At 38.2% G+C, this 21589-nt stretch overlaps 1 protein-coding gene across 1 annotated transcript in view; it reads right to left on the bottom strand.

Moving 5' to 3' along the window:
* The window catches only part of si:ch211-127i16.2 (probable flavin-containing monoamine oxidase A), a 51300-nt gene that overhangs the window by 12433 nt on the left and 17278 nt on the right, over positions 1–21589 (bottom strand). The window contains exons 8-11 of the mRNA XM_042509001.1: positions 17775–17875; positions 8874–9032; positions 4060–4146; positions 291–391 (exon numbers count right to left, since the gene is read on the bottom strand). Of these exons, the coding sequence (XP_042364935.1) occupies positions 291–391; positions 4060–4146; positions 8874–9032; positions 17775–17875 (448 nt within the window). The remainder of the gene's footprint in view (positions 1–290; positions 392–4059; positions 4147–8873; positions 9033–17774; positions 17876–21589) is intronic.

Raw genomic sequence — 21589 nt, 5'->3', positions numbered from 1 at the left:
AGACATCCTTTCTGTGGTATAAAAATAGCATGATCATCCAGCAACCACAGCCAGTCCCTCTCATGCTGTCATCCTGTTTATAACAATGCAATTTACTGAATATTAACTCAAAATTTTCCTCTTAAAAAGATTTATATCGAAGATTTAGAAACTGTCACACCAGTTTACTCCACTACATCCCTCAACGTGACCCTTTGTTCCGCTGAGACCCAACACAAAAGGTGACTTGTTTGAGTCGAGGGGAAAGGAAAGGTGTTCTGTGGTGTATTTGTCATCAACGGGGTGATTACCTGCCACAGGGCTTCCTCAGGCTAGGGTGGTAATATGTTAGCAGACCTGGTGCCATGACATTAACAGGGCAGCCCCCGCTGTAGTCTTCCTTAGCCCAGTCCTGCAAAGCAGAAACATTAAAAGACATTAACATTGTAATATTTCATAGTGCACACAGACTAAATCCCATAAATTCTAATTTTATTTAATAGCACAGCTAAAAACACAGCATAAAACCATGGTCACTGTGCGCCCCTCCTCAGACAATACTGAAAACTTTTCCCCCAAATGCCTCGTGATTATTTGTTAATCAAGACGTAGACTAAATTTATCATATACGGTGTTTCCCACAGAACCAGTGTATGTGTGGCAGTAGTGGACGTTTTTTGTTCTTTTTATCTCTGCAGCTGAATGTCACTCGTTGATACGTTCACCGCTGGATGGATGACAGAAGATATTTGCAGATTTTTGTAAGTGAAAGAGAGTTTTACGCCCAGCAGAATGAACAGTTTAGTTTCACTTGCTGCTCCTCTCTGCCTCGACTACTTAATAACCCAGTGGTGTATATATTTTGATACCACTCCTGATTAAAAGTCCAGCTCTATTGAGACTCTGGCGGGACAAATTAGACTATGGCGGCCTGCCATAGTCTTGGTTATTAATGGGAAACACTGCATATAGTATACCCATTACCATAAACGTTTGAACTGGTACCCATACCCAGCGGTACCTTTTTTCTGTACTTCACTCTCTCTATGATAGCAACGTGTGATTTCAGTTGTAATTAAACTTCCAAATTTCAGCATTTTTATCTATTTAGAACATTTTGTTATTTATTTAGAGACTTTACACAGCAGACAAATTAAAGCTCATGTCAGACATGTTGCTTTGGCCAGCTTTGCTTTTTTGCATCACAGATAATGCAGCGAGGACTGTCTGTGTTGAGTTTTGAAAAGCATACCCACACTTCATACCGCTGTTGGCTTTTCATTGGTCTGACTTACTGTGACTAGAACAAGCTCCAGGGGTGACCTATTTAAGCTCTCTGTTTCTCTCTATACTCTGAAGTTACTCTCACCAAGATGTGCTCTCAGGTAACAAAATTTGGCAAAGTTTGATTTAACTTGACATGGTACTCGATAGTCCCACCCCAACATCAAAAATACATATTATTGCTCTTACCTGTAGTGCTATTTGTCAGTCTAGATAGTTTTTATGTGAGTTGCCAAGTGTTGGAGATATTGTTCATTAAGATGTCTGCCTTTTCTCAAGTATAATGGAACTTGATGGCACTTGGGTTGTGGTGCTCAAAGCACCAATATACATATATAAAAAAACCCCTCAAGAGCAGTGTCTCTTTCCAGAAATCATGACCCGGTTACTCAAGATAATCCACAGATCTTGTTGTGAACAGTTTCATTTCAGAACTTCTTTTTTCTGCTCAACTACAACTGCCAACCGTAACGCTGTGCAGATGAAAAAATGTAACTATACCAAGCACCGCTGAGCTAGCTCAGCTCAGCCGAGGAGGTCGCCATTAATGTTTACATCTTGTTCTGTCACAAGCATGGGCCTCTCGTTTATGACTAGATGCACGCTTCCTTCTGCACAGTGATAAGGTTGGCCAACTCGTCATCCCCATCCTCTCTTTAAGTACTCGCCAGCAAAAGTGGAAGTTAAAGCCAAACAGCAGACTCACTCAAGCTTTGACCAAGCTTTGTTGTAGCCATACTCTTTTAGCGGGTCGTAAGTGCTGATTTAGAGGGATTTCCTTTGGAAAAGTCAATACATCAGTTTGTAGGAAAGTCCTGCATTGTATACCAGAGTTGGAAATGAACTTTTTTGTCCCCCTGTCACTTTGGCTGGTTGGTTACAAAATCTGCTAGCCACTCAGTACACCACCATTGTTACTTGGCTGGTAAGTGAAGCAAATCAAGCAGCCACTTGCATATTTTACCAGCATTTGGCTGGTGACTGGTGCCAGTTTCCAACCTTTAAATATTAAATAAATGTTGACATGCCGACATCAATACTTTTTTTCCTGAAATAGAAATGGAGAGGAGTGGAAACCCTTCAGCTTGTGATGTGGAAAGAACTGCAGACAGTGACACTAAAGAAGTGAACATTATGGTTGGAACTTGTGGGTAATTGGCTTGTCAGTTTATTGCCTGTTTGAAACAATACCAGACAGAAATAATGAGCATAAAATATTAAACTGTACTGCCTATCTGGCTGCCATTAAATCAGACGAAATATGTTTTCTGACACTTAACCATCAATCTATAATCTTTTACCCCCCTTCACTAAGCTCTGAGTTGTTTTTATTGTATTCTATAAAATTATGTTACCATTGAGTCTACAAAGTGAAATCGTGATGTCTCGCTTAACATCCCTGCCTTGGGTTTCCTCAGGGCAATTTTCCTTTTAATCTTGCCTTTCAACAGTGAGGTGAGGAGTCCTGGGACGATAATCATATGTCTGCATGACTAATGTGCTGTTTAGCAGTCTACCAGTGTATGCTGTGCATCATGTAATGGAGCAAAGTAGCTATTCTGTATGACTGTGGCACGACATTTGGCAAGTGGAATATCTACTGCATGAAATATGTTGTTCAGTAATAGCAGTGCCAGTGGTAGCTCGTGTGTGTCCATAATGGGTGGTTGTGCTCTGCTATCCATCAGCAGGTTTTTCCGCAGCCACCGTCCAAGGAATTAGTTTAATGTATTTTGTTTGTTTATGTGTTGGCACAAAATCAGTTTAGGAATGAGCCTCTATTTTTGGGAATTTAACTGACAGCAAGCGTGCATGTACACAGCAAGGGAAAAAAAACCAAAGTCACCTTTTTCAAGCGCATCTCTAAGGATGCCCTCCTCTACCATCTTAGAAAAGTAATTTCCTCCCGTCTCAGAGCTATTTCAAAACTCGCCAGAACATTTTATGATCCCCTGCTGCCGACCCACAACTTGGGATGGCAATGTCACTGTTAATTCAGGATTACTCAGCTGTGATAAAAATCATATCTGTGACGTTTGTTTATGTTTCTATGGTGGCCCTTTTTGCATATGGATCATGTTATAAACATCTGTGGTGCACATTAGCGCATGTGATGAATGTAGATTAACAACTGCATTGAAGAATACACAATTAGAGGTAGTAAAAATGAAGCTTTTGTATGAGTAGTTGTTTGGAAGACAGTATTCATTCGATGTGTAGTAGATGAGTACTCGTCGCCGCTTCTCCCGCATGTGAACTTAACACCCACGTTTAACAGGATAACTGAAGCCTGGTTACTCAACAAATACATTTAAAATTGTGCTTGCTTTCAGTTTCTGGCCACTTAACACTCCTAGTCTTATGTTTGATTGCTCCAATATTCTATAATAATTAAAGTAGTTAAGTAAGTTACCTAAAATGCCCTTCCCTTTGTAAAAATGTGATTATCACAGCTCTTTGTGAGACCCATGCTGGGCTCCCTTTTTGTATTGTTGTCTTGTATTGTAATGTAAAACTAATAAGACTGTAAGCTGGAACTAATTAGCAAATGTTTTTTTTTAAACAACTGGCTCTCTCATTATACATTGCACTGCACTTTAAGTCTATGAATAAATCAATTGGGTTAAGTTTGACTGAAAGATACGCACCATCGTGCTTTTACTACACAAAATAGCTTTCCTCTCTGAAATCCAAGGTAAAAAAAATGGGACTATGAATTTCGGCACTAAAAAAATCTGCCTCGCACTAAATTATTATTGTTTTATTACATTAGACATCTGCCAATGAACTACTTACTTTCTCTTCATAATGGATGAAAGATGCAGCCTCAGGTCCTAGGTATTTGACCAGACTGGAAAGCACAGCTTTTCTCCTCTCAGCACCCTGCAAACAGAAGAAAATGTCTGTGCCATCGTGGTACTTACATTACACTTTTTCATCACTCAGAAATATAACAGCAGGCTACTAAAATATGAATGCATATTCAAGAAACCAATCTGAGCTGGACAAAGGAAGCAGCAGTCAATCTGAATAACTCAAGCGTGGTCAGCACATGCTCCTGGTTGTATTAGTGCATGTGGTGAGTTATGTACAGAGCAGCTGTGGCCTGAGGACCAAAAGGACAGATCACCATAAAACATGATGACAGATGTTGCAAAACTGTCCAAGATTCCTCATCTACATGTCACTTTACCTTTGCTCTTAGCACCCCCTCATCTTGTCTAGCCTTTGCCATAATTTTTGGGCTGAAACTCATTCTCTCTTAATACACTGTCGAAATGAACAAAGAGTGAATTGAAACATGGTGTCACATTGCTTATGATGAGCAATTCTTGAAAAAAACAACTTTCAGCTGAAATCTAAAAATTAGACAGGAAAGATACCCTTTAAGATTGGGCCTAAACAGTCACAAACTAAAAATTCAGCACAGTGAATTCAACCAGGTGCACTATCTGAGAGCCAAATTCTTAAGATAATATATGCAGCTAAATCTTACTTTAACAGCACAAAACATTGTATAATTGTAACCTCGCTGCCCACTTGCCTCACACACACCAACAGTTTTCCTCTCTTTAGCAATGAAGTAGCAAGTGGAGGTTAATTATTTAGCACTTTGTGCAGCATGGCACAGCAGGGAAACGGCTACGCCTGAGCTCCGTAGCAAGACAGGCTAATGAGTGAAATGCCAAAACAACACAAGAGACGAGGCTGGATTTATTTATTTTTTCAGGTAAAGGGAAACACGGGGACTAAAAAAATGTCAGGACAGAAGGAGAGTGAGGGGAGGAGAGAGGAGAGGATCAAGGAAGGTGTGCAGAAAGTGTGTGTGGGAGAGCAAGAGGATCGCAGCTGTCAATAGCAACACTCAATTACTGAGGTAGAAGCGAGTAGCTATATGCGACCTTATTAATCCAAAACAAAGGCGTATTAAGCCCGTATGAATCCAATGTCAAATCTGCAGAAAAGACAGAGGTGCAAAAATAAAAATTTCCGATTTGAATACGAAATAAGTTATTTGTGAAACTTGTGTAGATCCGATGTCTTTTTTAAAAGGTGTGTGCGTGTGTTGGGGGTTGGTCTGAGGTTGCGAGGACAGAGTCGGAGAGTAAATAAGGTCAGTTTTTGTCTGTCTGCACAGTAAAAATCTCTAACAGTAAGTTTAGATAACCTTGCGGCTGATCTGTCAAGTGTGGGACTGTTGTATTTATTTAGCGAATGTTAGCCTAATAGTGTTTTTCCCTGCGCTGCTGCATGTACTGAGTTGAATAACTTGGATAATACAGCTTTTTGAAGAACTTTGTTAATGTTTTCACAGCAATAAAAATAGATATTACAGAGGGAATTATGATATATATGTTTAATTTGCGCTTATTCAAAGGTAGTGTAATAAAGGACTGAATTGCTTTAAAACCGTTCAGTTATTTGTTCTTTAATAAAGGATTCTTTGTTTTACCGGCACAAAAGGGATGATACTTAACAACGAAAACAAAAAAAGTGTCCTATCCAAGCTCTGATGCTTGTTTTTTTTTTTTTAACTGCCTTAAACAGATGTCCCCCCCTTACATTACTTTAGTAGCAGTAAGATTACATTAAACAGAGAATGTTTCTCTCTGGTACTGAAACTGACAGGAAATCTACATTTCAAAACTGATATTTATAAAATATAAGAATTTCTTCCAGGGCGTGCATACCCCGAGACCCTCCTCGAGGGTTCACATCTTTGTCACCTTTTTCACTGCTGATGAGTTTGCACCCCTGAAAGATTTCATCAGCACCTGATATTATGTTAATTCTATAATATAATAATTCAGTTAAGTCAAGTGTGTGTGGGATATGGCTGTACTGAATGTCTTTCTTTCAAATTCAGTGCTTCTATTGAGGTTTTTTGAATGAAGCTTTGAATGTCTGTCGTATTATATGATGTCTTCACCATTTGGAAATTATTCGGTTTTTTTTTTATAATTAATTTTCAGATTTTGACGTTAAAACGCTTGGAGTTATTAGAAATGTTTGTATCATACTAGTCGGAAAGAACCCTTCGTAGTCCCCTGGGAATCTAATTCTACAAGTGTGATACCAATAATATAAGTGTAGTTTAATCTTTATCTGCAATTGTGCAGACAGATTGGGCTTAAACAGGATGAATAGATACGCGGAAAAAAAAAAAACAATACAGAATTTGAATATTCATTTACACCACAAACGTCGATGTGATGAATGCTTGGATGAAACTTGAATGAACATGTTGTTTACCTAGTGAATGACCATTCACTAGGCTCTTTACATTTCTCCAGTCCATGATAAGGAGAGTCTCTGTCTCACCTTTCAAGCTTATGAAGCTTGTCTTTATTTTTTTAGGCAGATAATTGACACTTTAAAAACAAAAAAGGAACAAAAGCTACCTTAGTGCCTGGTACAAACAGTGCTGAAAAAAAGAAAGACAGTTGCACTGACTTAAAAAACCCAAGGTTTATGTTCTGTATTCACTAAAGTAACAGTTATTGAAAGCTGGCAGGAGCACCCCACTGTTCTCCTCGTGCTGTGCTGTTCACTCATACAATTTTCATAATGTTGCCCCTGAGCATTTTCTGACACAGTAGCATCAGTTGGACAAAGCACACTATGTTGCTTTTGAATCCACAAAAAGGTTAACCAGGCTTTACCCTAAAATGCATGAGAACGGTCAAAGGACAAAGTGATTCTGAAAATCCAGCTGTAATATATTCGAGGAATGAGCTGACTGATGTGTTTTTTTCAGGGCCAATTCCAATTATTATATATACATTTGCAGTGAAAATGAGTCATTGTGTCAAAATTTAGTAGTAATGCAAGATATTGGATTTTTTGCCAATATCTAACCTGTTTGGCCAATAACTGATATTGATACTTTCACTTTTTTTCCCACCTAATTTTGGTGATCATCAAGTCTCTTCTGTATTGGCATTAACGCCAAATTATGCATGCGCTAATTGTTATGGCCCGCCAGTAGAAGCAGACATTAAATACAACACTTTTCAATGTACGTAACATTCAGTCATTGTGTGGTCGGTCTGTGATATCAGAAGAAATCAGCATGTTGGTCGGTTCCTATATGTAATTTTAAAGCCAATATCTACTGATGCTGCTGCTGTGCCAATGTTATTGTGCACCCCTCCTAAAATTAAAAATAATACAAACTTTAAAACAACAGCTTGTTTAATGCCTTAAAGTACAGTATATGTTTCATTAGATGTTGCAAAAGAGGACTTTCCAATGTAATCTTCGAAAAAGAAACATCGCTCTTCCACATTCTTTGCATGAATTGCAGCCTGCCTTCTCTGTTGTTGTTTTGTGTGATACTCCCAAAGACTTTTTCTTCAGTAGAGAGAGAGAGAGAGGACTGAAGCTCGCTGCAATACAAAAACTTTCTTTGATAAACAAGAGAACTTTAGAGTTACTTTGGGCTTCATGATCAGTGTATAAAGTACACTGCAGACTGAAGTCTCTGCTAACAGAGACAGAGTGAAGGCTGACGTACATGAACAGGTAAAATGCGCGTTGAATGTGCATCTGCATGTCAGCATTTTATGTATATGTCTATTTTATGAAATGTTTGTATCCTAACTGCACTGCGGTTTTCGAAACTATGATAAACTCATCACATTTATCGCCCTCGTCCTAGCGCCGTCTAACTCCCTCTTCCTCTGCTTACAGTTTTCACCTCCTCATACATTTTAGGTTACCTCTGGTACTTATTATTATTAACAGCAGGACATTACTAGTGGAAACACTGGGTGTTTTGCATCTTTATTGTATTAGATTGTGGTGACAACGTCAGCAATATCTGCTGCCCTGCTCACTCACAGGAGCAGCTTCATTACGTGTTTTATCTTTCCTCATTTTTTGCATGGCAGCCTTTAGTGTTGATAGGCTGTCACTCATGATGTGCAACTAGTCAGATAATGCTGTGGGCCGGACATTGAGTGAGGCTAAATAGTGGTTATTTTTTTGCCTCATTTATTTGTGGAGTTTTTCATAGTCATATTTATTTATTGATGTATTTATAATATCATAGTTTTATATATATATGTATTTCCATTTGATATTGACCAAAATGGCATTCCTTACCAGAGTAGCACATTTTTAATTGATTTTTTTTCCTATTGGCTAACAGGTAAAAAACCCCAAACAATTGGTTCATTGTTTAAAATGTTGAATATTGAGGCAAATAATTGTCCAGGATGATAATTGGCCCATCCCTCTTGGAGAAGATGGTATAATTCTGATGAAACTACCAGACTTCAAAGCCATTGAGAACCATGTCCATATCAGGAATAGCTCGCAATAATGGAATATTACATGTCTGCTGACAGCATAAGCCTGGCAAACCACAGTTTCTATCCATTATCAACTTAAATATATTTACTACACATCACTGCAATTATGTAAAAATATGCATCAGTGACTGTTCTTATTTGCCATTTCTGTGCAGTATAAATTAACATGAGATCGTAATGAATCACAATGGAAATTCAGATGGCAAGAGACTGTTACAAGCACAGAACATAACATGTTTAAATTACAGATAAATACTAATGATTTTATCTGTCTTCACATTGATAAGCCATTACCTCCTTGGAGCTCCATCGAGAAGCCTGCTTGCCAGCAATGAAGCCGACCAAAGCAGCATTACCACTGGGGCTGGTGGCATCAAATGTAACACAGAATGGACACTCGATGGAGGATCCCACCACTATTTCCCCAGAGAAGCCCTTCTCCTTCCAAAAAGCCTGTAGAGAAACAGAGACAGCTCACAGCTTCCTCATATATCAGCAATAATTACAGAAGCACAAAACCCAACGAGAACTCCCTTGCGCACAAGTTATATTAAGTGCCATTTCATTCAGCACAGACAACCACTCAAAACGACTGAACTGCACTTGAAGCTAAATAGAACCTTACTGCCACACAAGTGTCACATTTAATGGTATTTACAACAAAGAGAATCATTCTTAGCAATGAAACGTCTTTAACTCAAGGGCTGCCTTAAGGGCTACCTTCTGTCTTTGTACCATATAATATAAGCATTCCCTTGCCATTAGACAGTAATTTTTATACTGAAGCATGCAGAGAAGAAAAAGCCAATTGAAGTTGAGGGCAATTTGCTCCCTTGAATTGCCTCACTCTGCAAGCATCCTTGACCAACTGTTTAGGGATGTCTGTTTACAGGTTGATTTTGCTACTCTTCAGTTTTCTGCATTGTGCCCCATCTGGGTCTGGTAGGAGCTAGCTACCTAGTGATTATTACCATTAGTAACACTGTCCTAATCTAACAGTATTTCTGTGGAAACATGTGCCAACCCTTTGCTTTGAACCCGCCAGTTCCGCGCTGACCTCGAAGCTCTGTGTCTGGCTCCCAGGCTCCAGGGCACTTGGTTGTACCTCCCCCCTCTAAACCAGGTTTCCTCACCTAGATTTGCTTTTGGGAATTGACATTTAGCAATGATGGATTTAACTTGAATGGGCACTTTGTAGTTTTAGGGATGCACAATATTGGTTTATTGCTGGCATCGGATATTTTGTAACTCCTTTTGGCATTTTGGTAGTGCGTTTTTTTCCCCACCTCACTGCAGAGAGCATCAAGTCTCTCCTGTAATGGACTACACATATTAGGCTTAGTCTTATCCTGATGGCCCACTGGTGGCAGATGCAGACATAAAATACACTGCTTTTTAAAATGTCCGCATTCATTTGCCAAAACAAGAAAGTTACTTTCACTAAGAATACATGTAAAACATGACATATTTATTCCTATGTGACAATTTTGAAACAAAACTGTAAAATTCATCCAACAGACTCTGATGATGCACTTCCTTAGACAATCCTGACAATAGCCAAAACCAAACACTATAAGCGACATTACAGTTGTGTGATGCACTTTGTCATCTAAAACGATTGGAAATGCAGATTGGATATAGTTCTGACTAACCTTTGATACTATTTGATACTACTGATACATTATTTTTTAAGGTTTAGTTGTCATTTAAGAAAATATACCTTGTCGTACAACTGTGGGGTACTAAACTACCATAAACAAAACGTATAGCATCAAAATAATCGTGACTGAGGTCTAAAAAGAGGCAAAAAAATTATGTACAACGATTTGTACAGACATTGTATGTTGTAAAATATACAAAAAAGCAAGCATTTCTTAAATATATTTTACAGCATAGTTAATTTGAATACATTTAATTTGGGCAGATTTTATGATTTTATGATCTGAGACCATTCTATGGTCTTTCCTAAAATAGCATGAGACTTACAGTATAAATGTGATACAAATGTCTCATTAAATAGTAAGTATTTAGCTCTCATGCACACGCTATGTGTAGTCTGCTGGCAACCTTGCTGCCTCATGTAATAATAAGTGACTCTGATGAACCTGCCACCAAGGCTTTTGGGTTGTACCGACTACTTTGAGTGAGTACCAAATGACACTTAACAATGACATTTTTTAGTCATACATTTATTCATTTTTTGACATACTTTGAGGTTAAAATACTGTGAGAAATATATCTGCAGTCTTTGTGGCACTTCTTCTAACCACTGCATGCGTGCTAGTGCATTTAAATTTGCATATGGATGGATGCTTATGTATTTCAGTGTGCACTCATTTATCCATTCATGCAGATTTACTCTGTCTAGTACATTGGCATTGGACTATTTGTGAGTCTGAAACCCTCATTTTTACATAGTTGTTTTAATCGTAAATAAATAGTAACTTGACCTGATAGATAGTGATTGAAGAAATTAATTCATTATAGTTGTCTTGCAACCATCTTGCCTGGTTATTAGTTTGATGACATTTAGCTTAAACCACCAGAGAACAACTTAACTTACAGTAACAAAATAGAGTTAAACTGGGTTTATTTACATTGCACTGTTGCTGCACTCTCCCAATTATTGCTTAAGGAACATTCTTATATATAGGACTTATCATCAAAGACAAAGACTTCTTCAAGTCAAACAGATGTTTTTCTTCTGTATTGTGTACTCCTGGGGACTTTTCGGTCCCCAGATTGCTGTGGATTGAGTGCTCTTGACTTTCACGCTATTCTTTGGTACAGAGAGCTGCGGACATGCAGGCAGCAGCACGGAGGAGGAGAAAGGGGAGACCTTCTGCTTAGGAGTGGTGAATTAACAGCTAACAGCAGCTTAATACTGAGTCTCTTGTCTTTGGTTTGATATCTAGTGTCGGCAAAAAATGTTGCTGCACATTTACAACCCATCGTAGTAGTGCGGTGAACTTGTTTACTTTATTGTGTGAATGCCGCTGTCACACTGAGTGACCGGCTTTAAACTTTAAACTTTGTATGGGAAACAAAAAGAATCGTTGAATATTTGTAATGAACAGCCAAATCTGATTCAACTGTCATAATTCTAAGTCAGGTACAACCCTGCTTGCATTCCAAATTTACTCTTCAATGGAAAAAAAAAATTTCAACTTGTAAAAACTCTTGGCGGCACACCATCCTTTTGTTTCTTAAAATTATTGTTTCAGGGCCAGACCCATCCAAATTTTTTCAGCACAAGACATCTGTCCTGCCAAAGAGCATTGTCAGGGAGGCTAATTTGAGTGATCAACAAGCGTGAAGTATGATGGCATACTTTCATTCTGTTCTAGACCTCAGGAGACACTGAGGAGAAGAGGCATTTCCTTGCAATACAGATGCACAGCATGCGGGACGGTTTTTAGATCTGTAAACACACACCATAGTCTCAGCGGTCTCAGCTGCCTAACCTCCGTGATCATTATTTCAACATTGTTGGACCGTGTTGAGGAAGCCATGTATGGATCTTTTTAGCTCAAGACAGGACACTTGCCGCTACCATCCTTCGCCTGACCTGTCGCCACATGCACCATGCACAAATGGGCTCCTTCAGGCTATAGAATTTGCTGATGTTCAGCTTTTTACACCCGGACTTCACATAAGCTCCATATAATGTGGAGATGATTAGGACATTGCCCTGACAAATTACCCAACATTTGGGAGCACTGACAGAGGTAAGTGCAGAGACAGATGTGATGCCCAGCCCGGGGCTGCCTCCAAGGACTTAGATGCTGAGAGGGACAAGCTGGTGCTTCTAGGATTGTCGCCCACTGTGGAGAAGATAATCCAAGGCAGGAGTGCAGACTCAACTATTTATGCTGAAAATGCAAAGTCCTTGGGCTTGCACAAGTGATTTGACAAGAGTGTCCCAGTGAACTGCTCAGTCAGCTCAGTGTTCTCTTTTATTACATCTTCTACGAGAGGTGTCTGCTGCCATCTGCTATCAAAGTGTCTCTCTGATTCCTGTGTCATGGGTTTTAGCGGGAGGTTGGTTTTTAAATTATTCTCCTCTGAAATGACAGTGAACAAGATGGCAGTGTCCAGCACTAAACTCGCTCTATCTCTCTCCTCAGAGGAACTTGCTGGTGTTTCTTTATGTCCTTTTAAAATGAGCTGTTTCTATGCACTGTGCACAGCCCTCTGAGGCTGTTTTCAGTTCAAAAAGAAAAGGTGATTGCTTTAATCACAGCTACAAGGATGAATGAAATCCATGCCATTTCTATTTGTCTGTCTGTGCCTTGATGGGCTTGAGTATTAAGATATTTTTTCATGTAGGATTACCTGAGTGAATAGTCTTTTAAATAAATCATCATTAAAAATCCGCAGATCACAGTAATTTAATTTCCAATACTATTGTGTAAAAAAACATGATTGCTCCATTATTAGGCAATAAATGGCAGTAAGTACAAGCAGAAGCTTCCTGCAGAATCTCCTCATTCTCTCACCACACTGTGGAGGTATATAGCTCACTCTTTCATGCGAGACCTGCTTCTAGTCAATGCCATTTGTCGGTTTTCAAGCATGAACAGCTTTTCTCAGGTCCTTATACAGGCGGACCTTGGCCTAGGCAAGAGGCCTGCAGATAAGTGGACCTTGTTCTGCTCATTACGTTTTGTCAGGTAGTTACATTTGACCATGGTCAATGTGCATCTTAACCGAGTATTGTGACACCAAGAATTGATGGCAAAGGCCAATGTTTCAGGACTGGCTGAAATCATATCTGATTGTTAATCAATGAACAGCTCTTATTGTCTCCAGCTGGGTTGAGCTGAGAGGGCATTGGTTTGATTTTTCTCACCATAAACATGCATGTTAAATGGATTTGCACAATAAACAAATAAGAGATCCAACAAGGAAAGAACAAACATCCAGAGCGTGGCTTCATTTCACAAAAAAAGACGACAGTGCTGCTTATATGTTATTGTAAAAGTAATTAAGGCTGGATACACCAGCAATATGCTGAAAGATCTTTCTTCACAGCTTGGGCTGAAATTCCAGGAATACCATTTATTTTACACATTATGCTTGAGACTGGCTTAGCAAATGTTTTTCTTTGACCAAGAACACTGAAACAAAATAGAAATGCTTTACAATTATATATTCTCTCATTTCATCCATTTTTGATAATGACAGACAGACTGTCGCTGCAGGTTGCTCTGAGGCTACAGCTAGCTTGTCCATCAGCCACCACTTTTACACAGAAAATTGATCAGGAGTTAATAAGGGAATCAGACAAATAAGTAAAATTGGTGTGGGCAGTGTTACCAAAACAATCTTATCAATTTCCATCCCTAGAGTGAATGCAGAAATCAAATGGAGATGCAGGGCTCACAGCTTTAGATGCCAGGAATAGAAAAAAATCGTACTCTCAGTAAGAGTAAGATGTGAGTATCAGATTTTGTGGCTCTCTGAGTCATTAGAGAGCTTTGCAACATGCACACTTGGAGCAGTACAACATTTGTTGTACAAACATTTTTAAAGTAAAACCATGTAACAGCAGTGGCGAAACTCCCCTCGAGGCAGGTGCGTCCGAATGTTCAACCACAGGACTTGCAGACAGGGCCCTTTTCAGTGACAAGTTATGTTCAAAACACTGAGTTTAAAATGTGCAGAGAGGTATGAGATATGACTATTTCATTAAGCTGAGCAGCCTAAAAGCAACTTATAATTTCAAGGGTTTCCCACACATTTATTTATTTGTGGGGGCCATTTTCTATTTTTGGAGCCGGGATGTTCATTACGAGCACTATTGAAATATATTTAACATTAGCACCACACTGTCGGAGTGCAGAGCCCACTCAGGGCAGCGATGGAGCAGCAGAACATCAGACACATTAATAGTGAAACTTAACTGTTCATTCTGCTGGTTCTGAAAGTTTGCAGTTGCCCCTCTCATTTATCGATTAGCTCTGATCAGCTCTGCATTGACAGATTGTCCCAAGCTATTGGCTAAAACCGTGTGTATGCCTGGTCTCAAGTATGTATAAGGTGTGCAGATGACTCGTTTTTAAATACCAGTTCATGTATGGAAAAATGCATACACACACTTTATACATCTGACTTCGGATAATAGGATCTAGACCAAAGCTGCTCTCACACCACTGCACAACTACCGACAAGCATTGATTTGCAAAAGGGTTCCCCCAAAAGGCAAAGCGTTTTTAAAGTGACTCCTTTTGCTGCGGTCCACAGCTTTGATTACAGGTGCTTTGCTGAACACTGGCTGAACTGCAATCTAGCTAGTAGCTGCATACTGCATCAAGACAACGGAAATCACTGAAATTACCAAAAATTTCTACATATTTGGGCAATTTAGCATTCATCTGAAATTTGAAGGGAGTGTTATCCCAGGCCCAGTTTTTTCTTCTAGTTGTCCTGAGAAATTGCTTGTGCCGTAAATCTTGGTATTCAGACATCAACATTATCAGCTCTTCCATCTTGTCTTCTATCTTGATACTTGATATTTGATCAGCAAAAGCTGAGCAGCAACCGCCATAAGTTCAACCGGTGAACTCAGCCTGTCAGAGCAAAATCTGTGCATGTGCACATACTGTAGACCGCTTCATACCCCCACTGCCATATCCCCTCTGCAATCTTCCCCTCATTGAAAAGGGTTGAAGGTGGCGAATTACCGCACGGCGGTGTAAATTCAACTTAAGTAAATGTTGGATGTTTATTAAGCATAGCCATTTTGTGTAATCACTGAAAGCTTTATTGTTATGTGACTATAATTTCCACATTTTCAAAATGAGCCCCAATGTATTGTGGGATATAGAAGACAGCAGCAGAAAGAAGTTTCCCTGTAATGGACGCTACGTCTTTTGTTCTATTGTGGACATTTTGATGGACATGTCTTGCATACATTTATACTTTTATATGAGTTTGGACACTCAGAAGGCGGTGAGTAAATGTAATGCATTATGCATTTAATGGGTGTGATTTTGGATACAGCCTTACGTCTCTTTCACCCGTGCATAATAACATCTGATAGTCTGAAGCTGTTTTGATCATTATTTCAGCTCTTTGTTGTAAGTGTTGGCTCAGACTGAATTTCATGTTGCCTTTATCAGTGCTCAGTGCACTGTTCTGTAGCATCAGTGTGTTTCTAACCCTCACCTGCTGTTCTCAGTTAGGTCTGCTTTATTCCTTTTCTCTGCATTTTCTTCCATCATTGCATGCCATATGTAGGAGGAAGTATAAACACTCATCCACACTGCTTAACTTCACACACTTGATTTTCACCATTAAAACATCAAAAAAACAGTTTCAATATGTTTCTCTATTTGTAAACAAAACAAAGATTTCTTAGTTAAAATTAATAACGAACCCATTAGTGTGGCTGAATATGTCAAGTATTTATTATTAATTCTGTTATTATAATTAACTATATTTGTAAAAAGGTTACATATAATTTAAACTTTCAGAATAATTAGGAAGTATCTTTCATTAAAAACAGCCCAACTTTATATGCATGCTAAGATATTCTTACATCTCTCAAACTGCATTACTTGGTCCTAGGCCTCACAAACATCCTTAAAACCAATCATGTCTTTATATAATCAAACAATAAAAATCCTGGACAGAAAACCTCTAAGATGGCACCACTGCCATGCACTAGAGAAACATAATATGTTTAGTTCTGAAAGTTTTTTGGCTACTGTAATCTGAAATTGATGTTTAAATGTTTGCATGGTCGGCCTCCTTCTCTAAAACTTTGGAATAGTCTACCCACTGAGCTAAAACTGCAAAACAATTTTATTGCTTTTAACAAAGGTATGAAGTCGTTGCCGAAGGAGAAACAACTTTGTTCCCACACTTAAACAGGTATAGGATCATGTATGTTTAGTCTCCTCACACAGCCTTTTTATATTTGTATTTTATCTACCACTTATAATTATATTGTGTTGAAATGACCTATATTTATTTTATGTTATTCTTCTTCTTTCTCTGTATTTTAATTTGTAATTTGGAAAAGCCTCCCATGGTCAGGTGTTACAAATTAGCATTTTGCGATAAACGCTCAAAGCAGTGCATCTGTGTCTTGTGCATGTCTGAATGTTACGGCACCAATGTTACTGTATGTCCATTTCAAATAAATAAATAGATAAAATAAAATATTTTTATGCAGTACTGCAAGTTTTACACTCTGCAGAAAAACACATCATATTCATAACTGTAGAAAGAAATGTAACATCTCAAATCATGTAGAAGACTACTAACTGAGAAGGAGAATATCAAACAAAGTGTATTCTAGATCAGTGACCAATATTTTTATTTGCATTTATCAGAATCCAAATGCATCTTGGCAAAACCCCAAGGCACAGATCTAAGCACTAATGACTTTGTGTTCATTACAGTAGACAAATTTAATCTACTAACAAGGCTCACAAGCATTTTGTTAATTAATTTTGTGGTTGTAAAGTGCAAGATGGAAAAGATTAAACAAATGAAATTTCATGTGCTAGAAGCTCTTTTGTACAAAGTGTTGACATCCAAAAAGAACTTGTGCCATGAGTCAACCATTCATTGCTTCAGGCTTTCTGTTTTATGAAATACAAATACAAATTCAAAAACAATTTTCCCTCACTTTTGCTGACACCCCTACTGAGGAGCATTCATTCATTTTACATGAAATAAGAAGCTGCACACTGAAAAATCTAATAATTTTGACAAATTTTACTCATCAGAACAAACATTGCACTTGCATCCCAGACATGGCCATGTGAGAGCCCTGTTGGATTGACAAATGTATCTGCAATTTGCAAGCAACAATGAGTTATGAATCTTGACACAGCCATCATTTGCATGTAGGCAATGCTCACGTCATATTTGATATTGTACGACTGCAACACATGTGGCCCAAAAGTAATTTACTTTTGTGAAATGGGCCACATGTGTTGCAGTTGTACAATATCAAATATGACAAGCATGTAGTGTCATTTATGTGATGGAGTTTGCAATAAATTGAAATAGTTTCACCCCTTTGTAAGTGTGGCCAATTTAAGAAAAATATGTAAAAGCTGCAACAACTGTTTAGAGGACAAGGAGTGATTGTTCAAATTGAATGTTTCTAAATTTGTATCCTCGTAACATTATTCATGTTAACTTCTGTTCAGTTGTGATTTATATTCAGTTACTCACCGTCTGGTAGGTAATAATGAATTTTATCATGTGGCCCACAGGCATGTTCTGGGTAAGGAATTCTCTCTGGCTAGGCAGGGCTGGTTGGTAGTTGATCTTTGCTGTGGGGAAAACAACAGTACACCATGAATCCCAAAAACTCTATGCTTTTTCTACAGCGTTTCTGCAGATCCTTGAAAAGTCTTAAAGGGTATTGAATTAATTAATTTAAAAATAAGGCCTTTAATGGTATTACAATGTCCTAAACAATGTTTCAAAGGTCTTAAGATGCTAAAACTTGGAGGTAGGATTTCATTGATCGTTTATTGCTTTGACGTTGCATCTGGGGCTGTAAATGAAAATCAGATGCTAATTATCTGCATGGAAGCTTCGTTAAATCCTACACACATCACTCCTTTTTTGCATGGATAATTATTACTATAGCACATTGTGCTTACATCGACGTCTGAGTTAAAAGCACCCCATAGTCATACAATCATGCTCAAAATAAAAGATGTCATTTGAGATTGATAATCATAAAATCAGAAAAAAAACAATAACAAAAAAACCTGAAAACAAATGCCAGATATTTCCCAATTCTGTTCTTCCCTTACCTCCGCCACAATGAAACAGTCAAACATTTGGGAAAAATTGCAAATCCGACTGTGGAGATTTTCTGCGTGGTCGCCCCTAATGTGCCTCTCAGAATTGTTCCAACTCTACATAATTGTAGTTCAGTTTTTCTTTTTTTTTCTGTAATTTTGCTTATTGAAAAGTTTGTCTTGAATTTTATTCTGAGTGGCATTCAAAAAGTCTTAAAAGGCCTAAAATCTAACTTGCCTTATGCTGTAGGAACCCTGTTTTGAATTCCACTTAATGCGCCTTCCTTCGTTTAACCTGGTGTACATACTGTATAGAGGGAGTAAATGTGGGAAATACAAACAAGTGAAGACCAACAGCACTCTATTGATTAGGATGGTTTCATCTTGAATCACTGACTAGCATTAATGGCTTCGCAAAGGAATCCCCATGACCTAAAACTACTCTGGTGGCAGGGTACTAAACGCAGCACTTCCATCTGTAAAAGCTCCATCTCTGTGATGTGAGAGCAGTCAAGTAACTTCATCAGTACCTTTAGAGGTACAGTATGTCACGCATGCAGAGAAGGCAGACTGTTTCTGTGCTCACTCTGGCAAATGAAGCGACATCTGGCCAAAAGCCAGGCTTTTAACGAATGAACCAGTGGAAGATGTGAAACATCATTTAGAAACTGTCAAGAGCTTGTCAGCTACCTCAAAATAATGCCCTTAATGCTAAACAAAATTGATGAGCCCCAAGCAGTAAAACTGAAAAACAGTGACATGATAAGTGGCTCCAAACTAATTTGACATGGTCACTTAGACGTTCAAATGACAGCACTGTACACATGACATAAGACCTGTCAAGTGGTGTCATATCCATAAAGCGGCATGTTTTGACACCAAAGCTGTCTAAGTTGATGGCAGGGAATGCCTTCTACCTCATTATTTGTTAAATCATTGATGGCTAAATGAGACATATTCTGGCATCTCATTCTTTTGAACACTAAAGTGCTTTTCAGCTACAAGCCTGTCATCATCTCTAATGTGCATAAATCTGCTGTGACACTTTCGTAGAACTTCATCACAATTTAGCATCACAGTTGAATGGAGATGATGTGAATAAACAGGTTCACTGGGATGCCAGTTTATATAACGAAATAAATAACACTAAGCACACCAGTCTGATACCGTGTGCTTAAAAGGTGGCTAGCTGATGAATAGGAGCAGAGTACTGCTTGTAAATAGACGTCAGTGACAGAATAAGACTATTGTCATGCTTTCTTTCTGGCATCCAGCAATTTCCAAACTTGTTGAGGGCTTTCACTTCACTTTTGAAAGCGCCTCACTTTTGGCACCGTCTCAAAAGGTGGCCTAAATTACAAACCTTATCCACTATGGCTTGGCATCTCCACAGGATAAAACCTGAGGATTTCCTCTCTGCAGCAGAATTGAAAGAGGAACTTGAAAAATGACAAAATATCCTCAACTTCACATCAGTCTATTGTTTGCTGTTGGGTTACTTTACCCTCAAACTGCAAACAAAAATATACAAAAAAGCAGGCATGTAAGAGTTTCTTGATGCTAATAACTAGAGAAAATAGCTAAATTATTTAGAGGTTGATGAGGTCAGTGAGAGTGTAGCATATTTTAGCCATGCTAGTGCCTCTAAAGACAGTGTCAGTCAGTTCACCACTTCGGTCCAGACTGAAATATGAATTGCCCTGACATTTTCCACAGACATTCTTGGTGTCCAGATGATGAATCCTATTGACTTTGGCAGTCCCCTTTCTTTACGTGTAATACCACCTGTAGGTCGATATTTTTGGCTTTAAGTGAAATCTTGACAAATGGAATTTGCTGCAGGTATCTATGATGCCAAGATGATAAATCCTTTTAACTTTGGTAATCACTGGACTTAGCCACAAGTGATACCATGATGTTGATTTTTTTTTTGTGAAATGTCTAAACAAACTGTAGGATTGATTTGCTTGAAATTTGTTAGCCACACTCGTGCCCTCCTGATATTGAATTGTATTGACTTTGGTGCTCCATGAATTTTTCTCCAGCGCTACTGTCAGGCTCCATATTCCACTTTGTCCAGTATTTTATACTTGATTCATCAAAGTTTTTTTTTTTTTTTTTTTTTTTACCAAATACATGCAAAACTACACACTATCCTCAGATGTACTTGCTAATTAGCAAATGTTAGCATGCTAAACTAATGGTGAACATGGTAAACATTATACCTGCTTAACATCAGCAAGTTAACATTGTAATTCTGAGCACATTAGCATGCAGCTGTTAGCAGTTACCTCAGAGCAACAATTAGCATAGCATGGCTATTTCTTTTTCAGGGGAATTACAACTTATTTCCTTTTTTTTTTTTTACTTATCATGCGTTCACACCGAACACAAAGCAAAATTTTCATTTGACACTATTATATACAAAGTCAATTCAAAGATACAAATAGATATGAGTTTGTGCTAAGTTACATGGATGATACAATGCGAACACGCAAAATTTGTGACATTTGTGTGAGGTAAACTTTTTAAACTCTCTGAAATTCTCTGGATGCTGTGTTACAAAAAACTTAACATGTTGAAATCTGGTCAGAAAAGAAGGACAAACTTTTTAATACTGTCTCTGAGCAACAGGGACTCTACAACTTATCATCAGTTCTGTGCAGAGACAAAACAAAAGTTCTGAAAATATGTATTTGCGACTTGGGTAAGCTGTTTTGTTGAGTAATATAAGTGTGTTTTTTATTATAATAGGTAAACAAGGGAAAGAGGAAAGCATTAATGAGCTGCTGTAAACAATATGCAATTGAAAAAGAGATTGTTGCTGTGTTCATGAGCCTCTTTGTTTGCTGTGTTCAAATCACTTGATTCAAGCAGCTAATTTTGCTTTATTATAAACCAAGTTAACACCTAGTGGCCCTCCTCAGGTAGTTAGCACAACCGTTACCACAGCTGAGGACGAATATTTCGTAGTTAACTACTCCACAAAACCCTCAAATGGCATTTTCAAGCGAGAAACGTGAAGCAAAAATTTGCCATGCATTTTGGTGTTAATACAACTTCAATCTACACAAAATTCAAATCAAAGACACAAAATATTAGAAAACTTCTCTCACTCATAAATTGATTGACATTTTTTTCCTTTAGTAAGGTTTGCATGGTCAGCAGAAAAAACACTGCATGCTTATTTCCATCTGTAAGTGTGTCTCGTCAATTTCTTAGGATTATCTGTAT

This window comes from Plectropomus leopardus, chromosome 20 (genome assembly GCF_008729295.1).
Source record: "Plectropomus leopardus isolate mb chromosome 20, YSFRI_Pleo_2.0, whole genome shotgun sequence".
Lineage (NCBI taxonomy): Eukaryota > Metazoa > Chordata > Actinopteri > Perciformes > Serranidae > Plectropomus > Plectropomus leopardus.
Note: the sequence above shows the minus strand (reverse complement) of the source record. Positions and strands in the feature narration are given on the sequence as shown.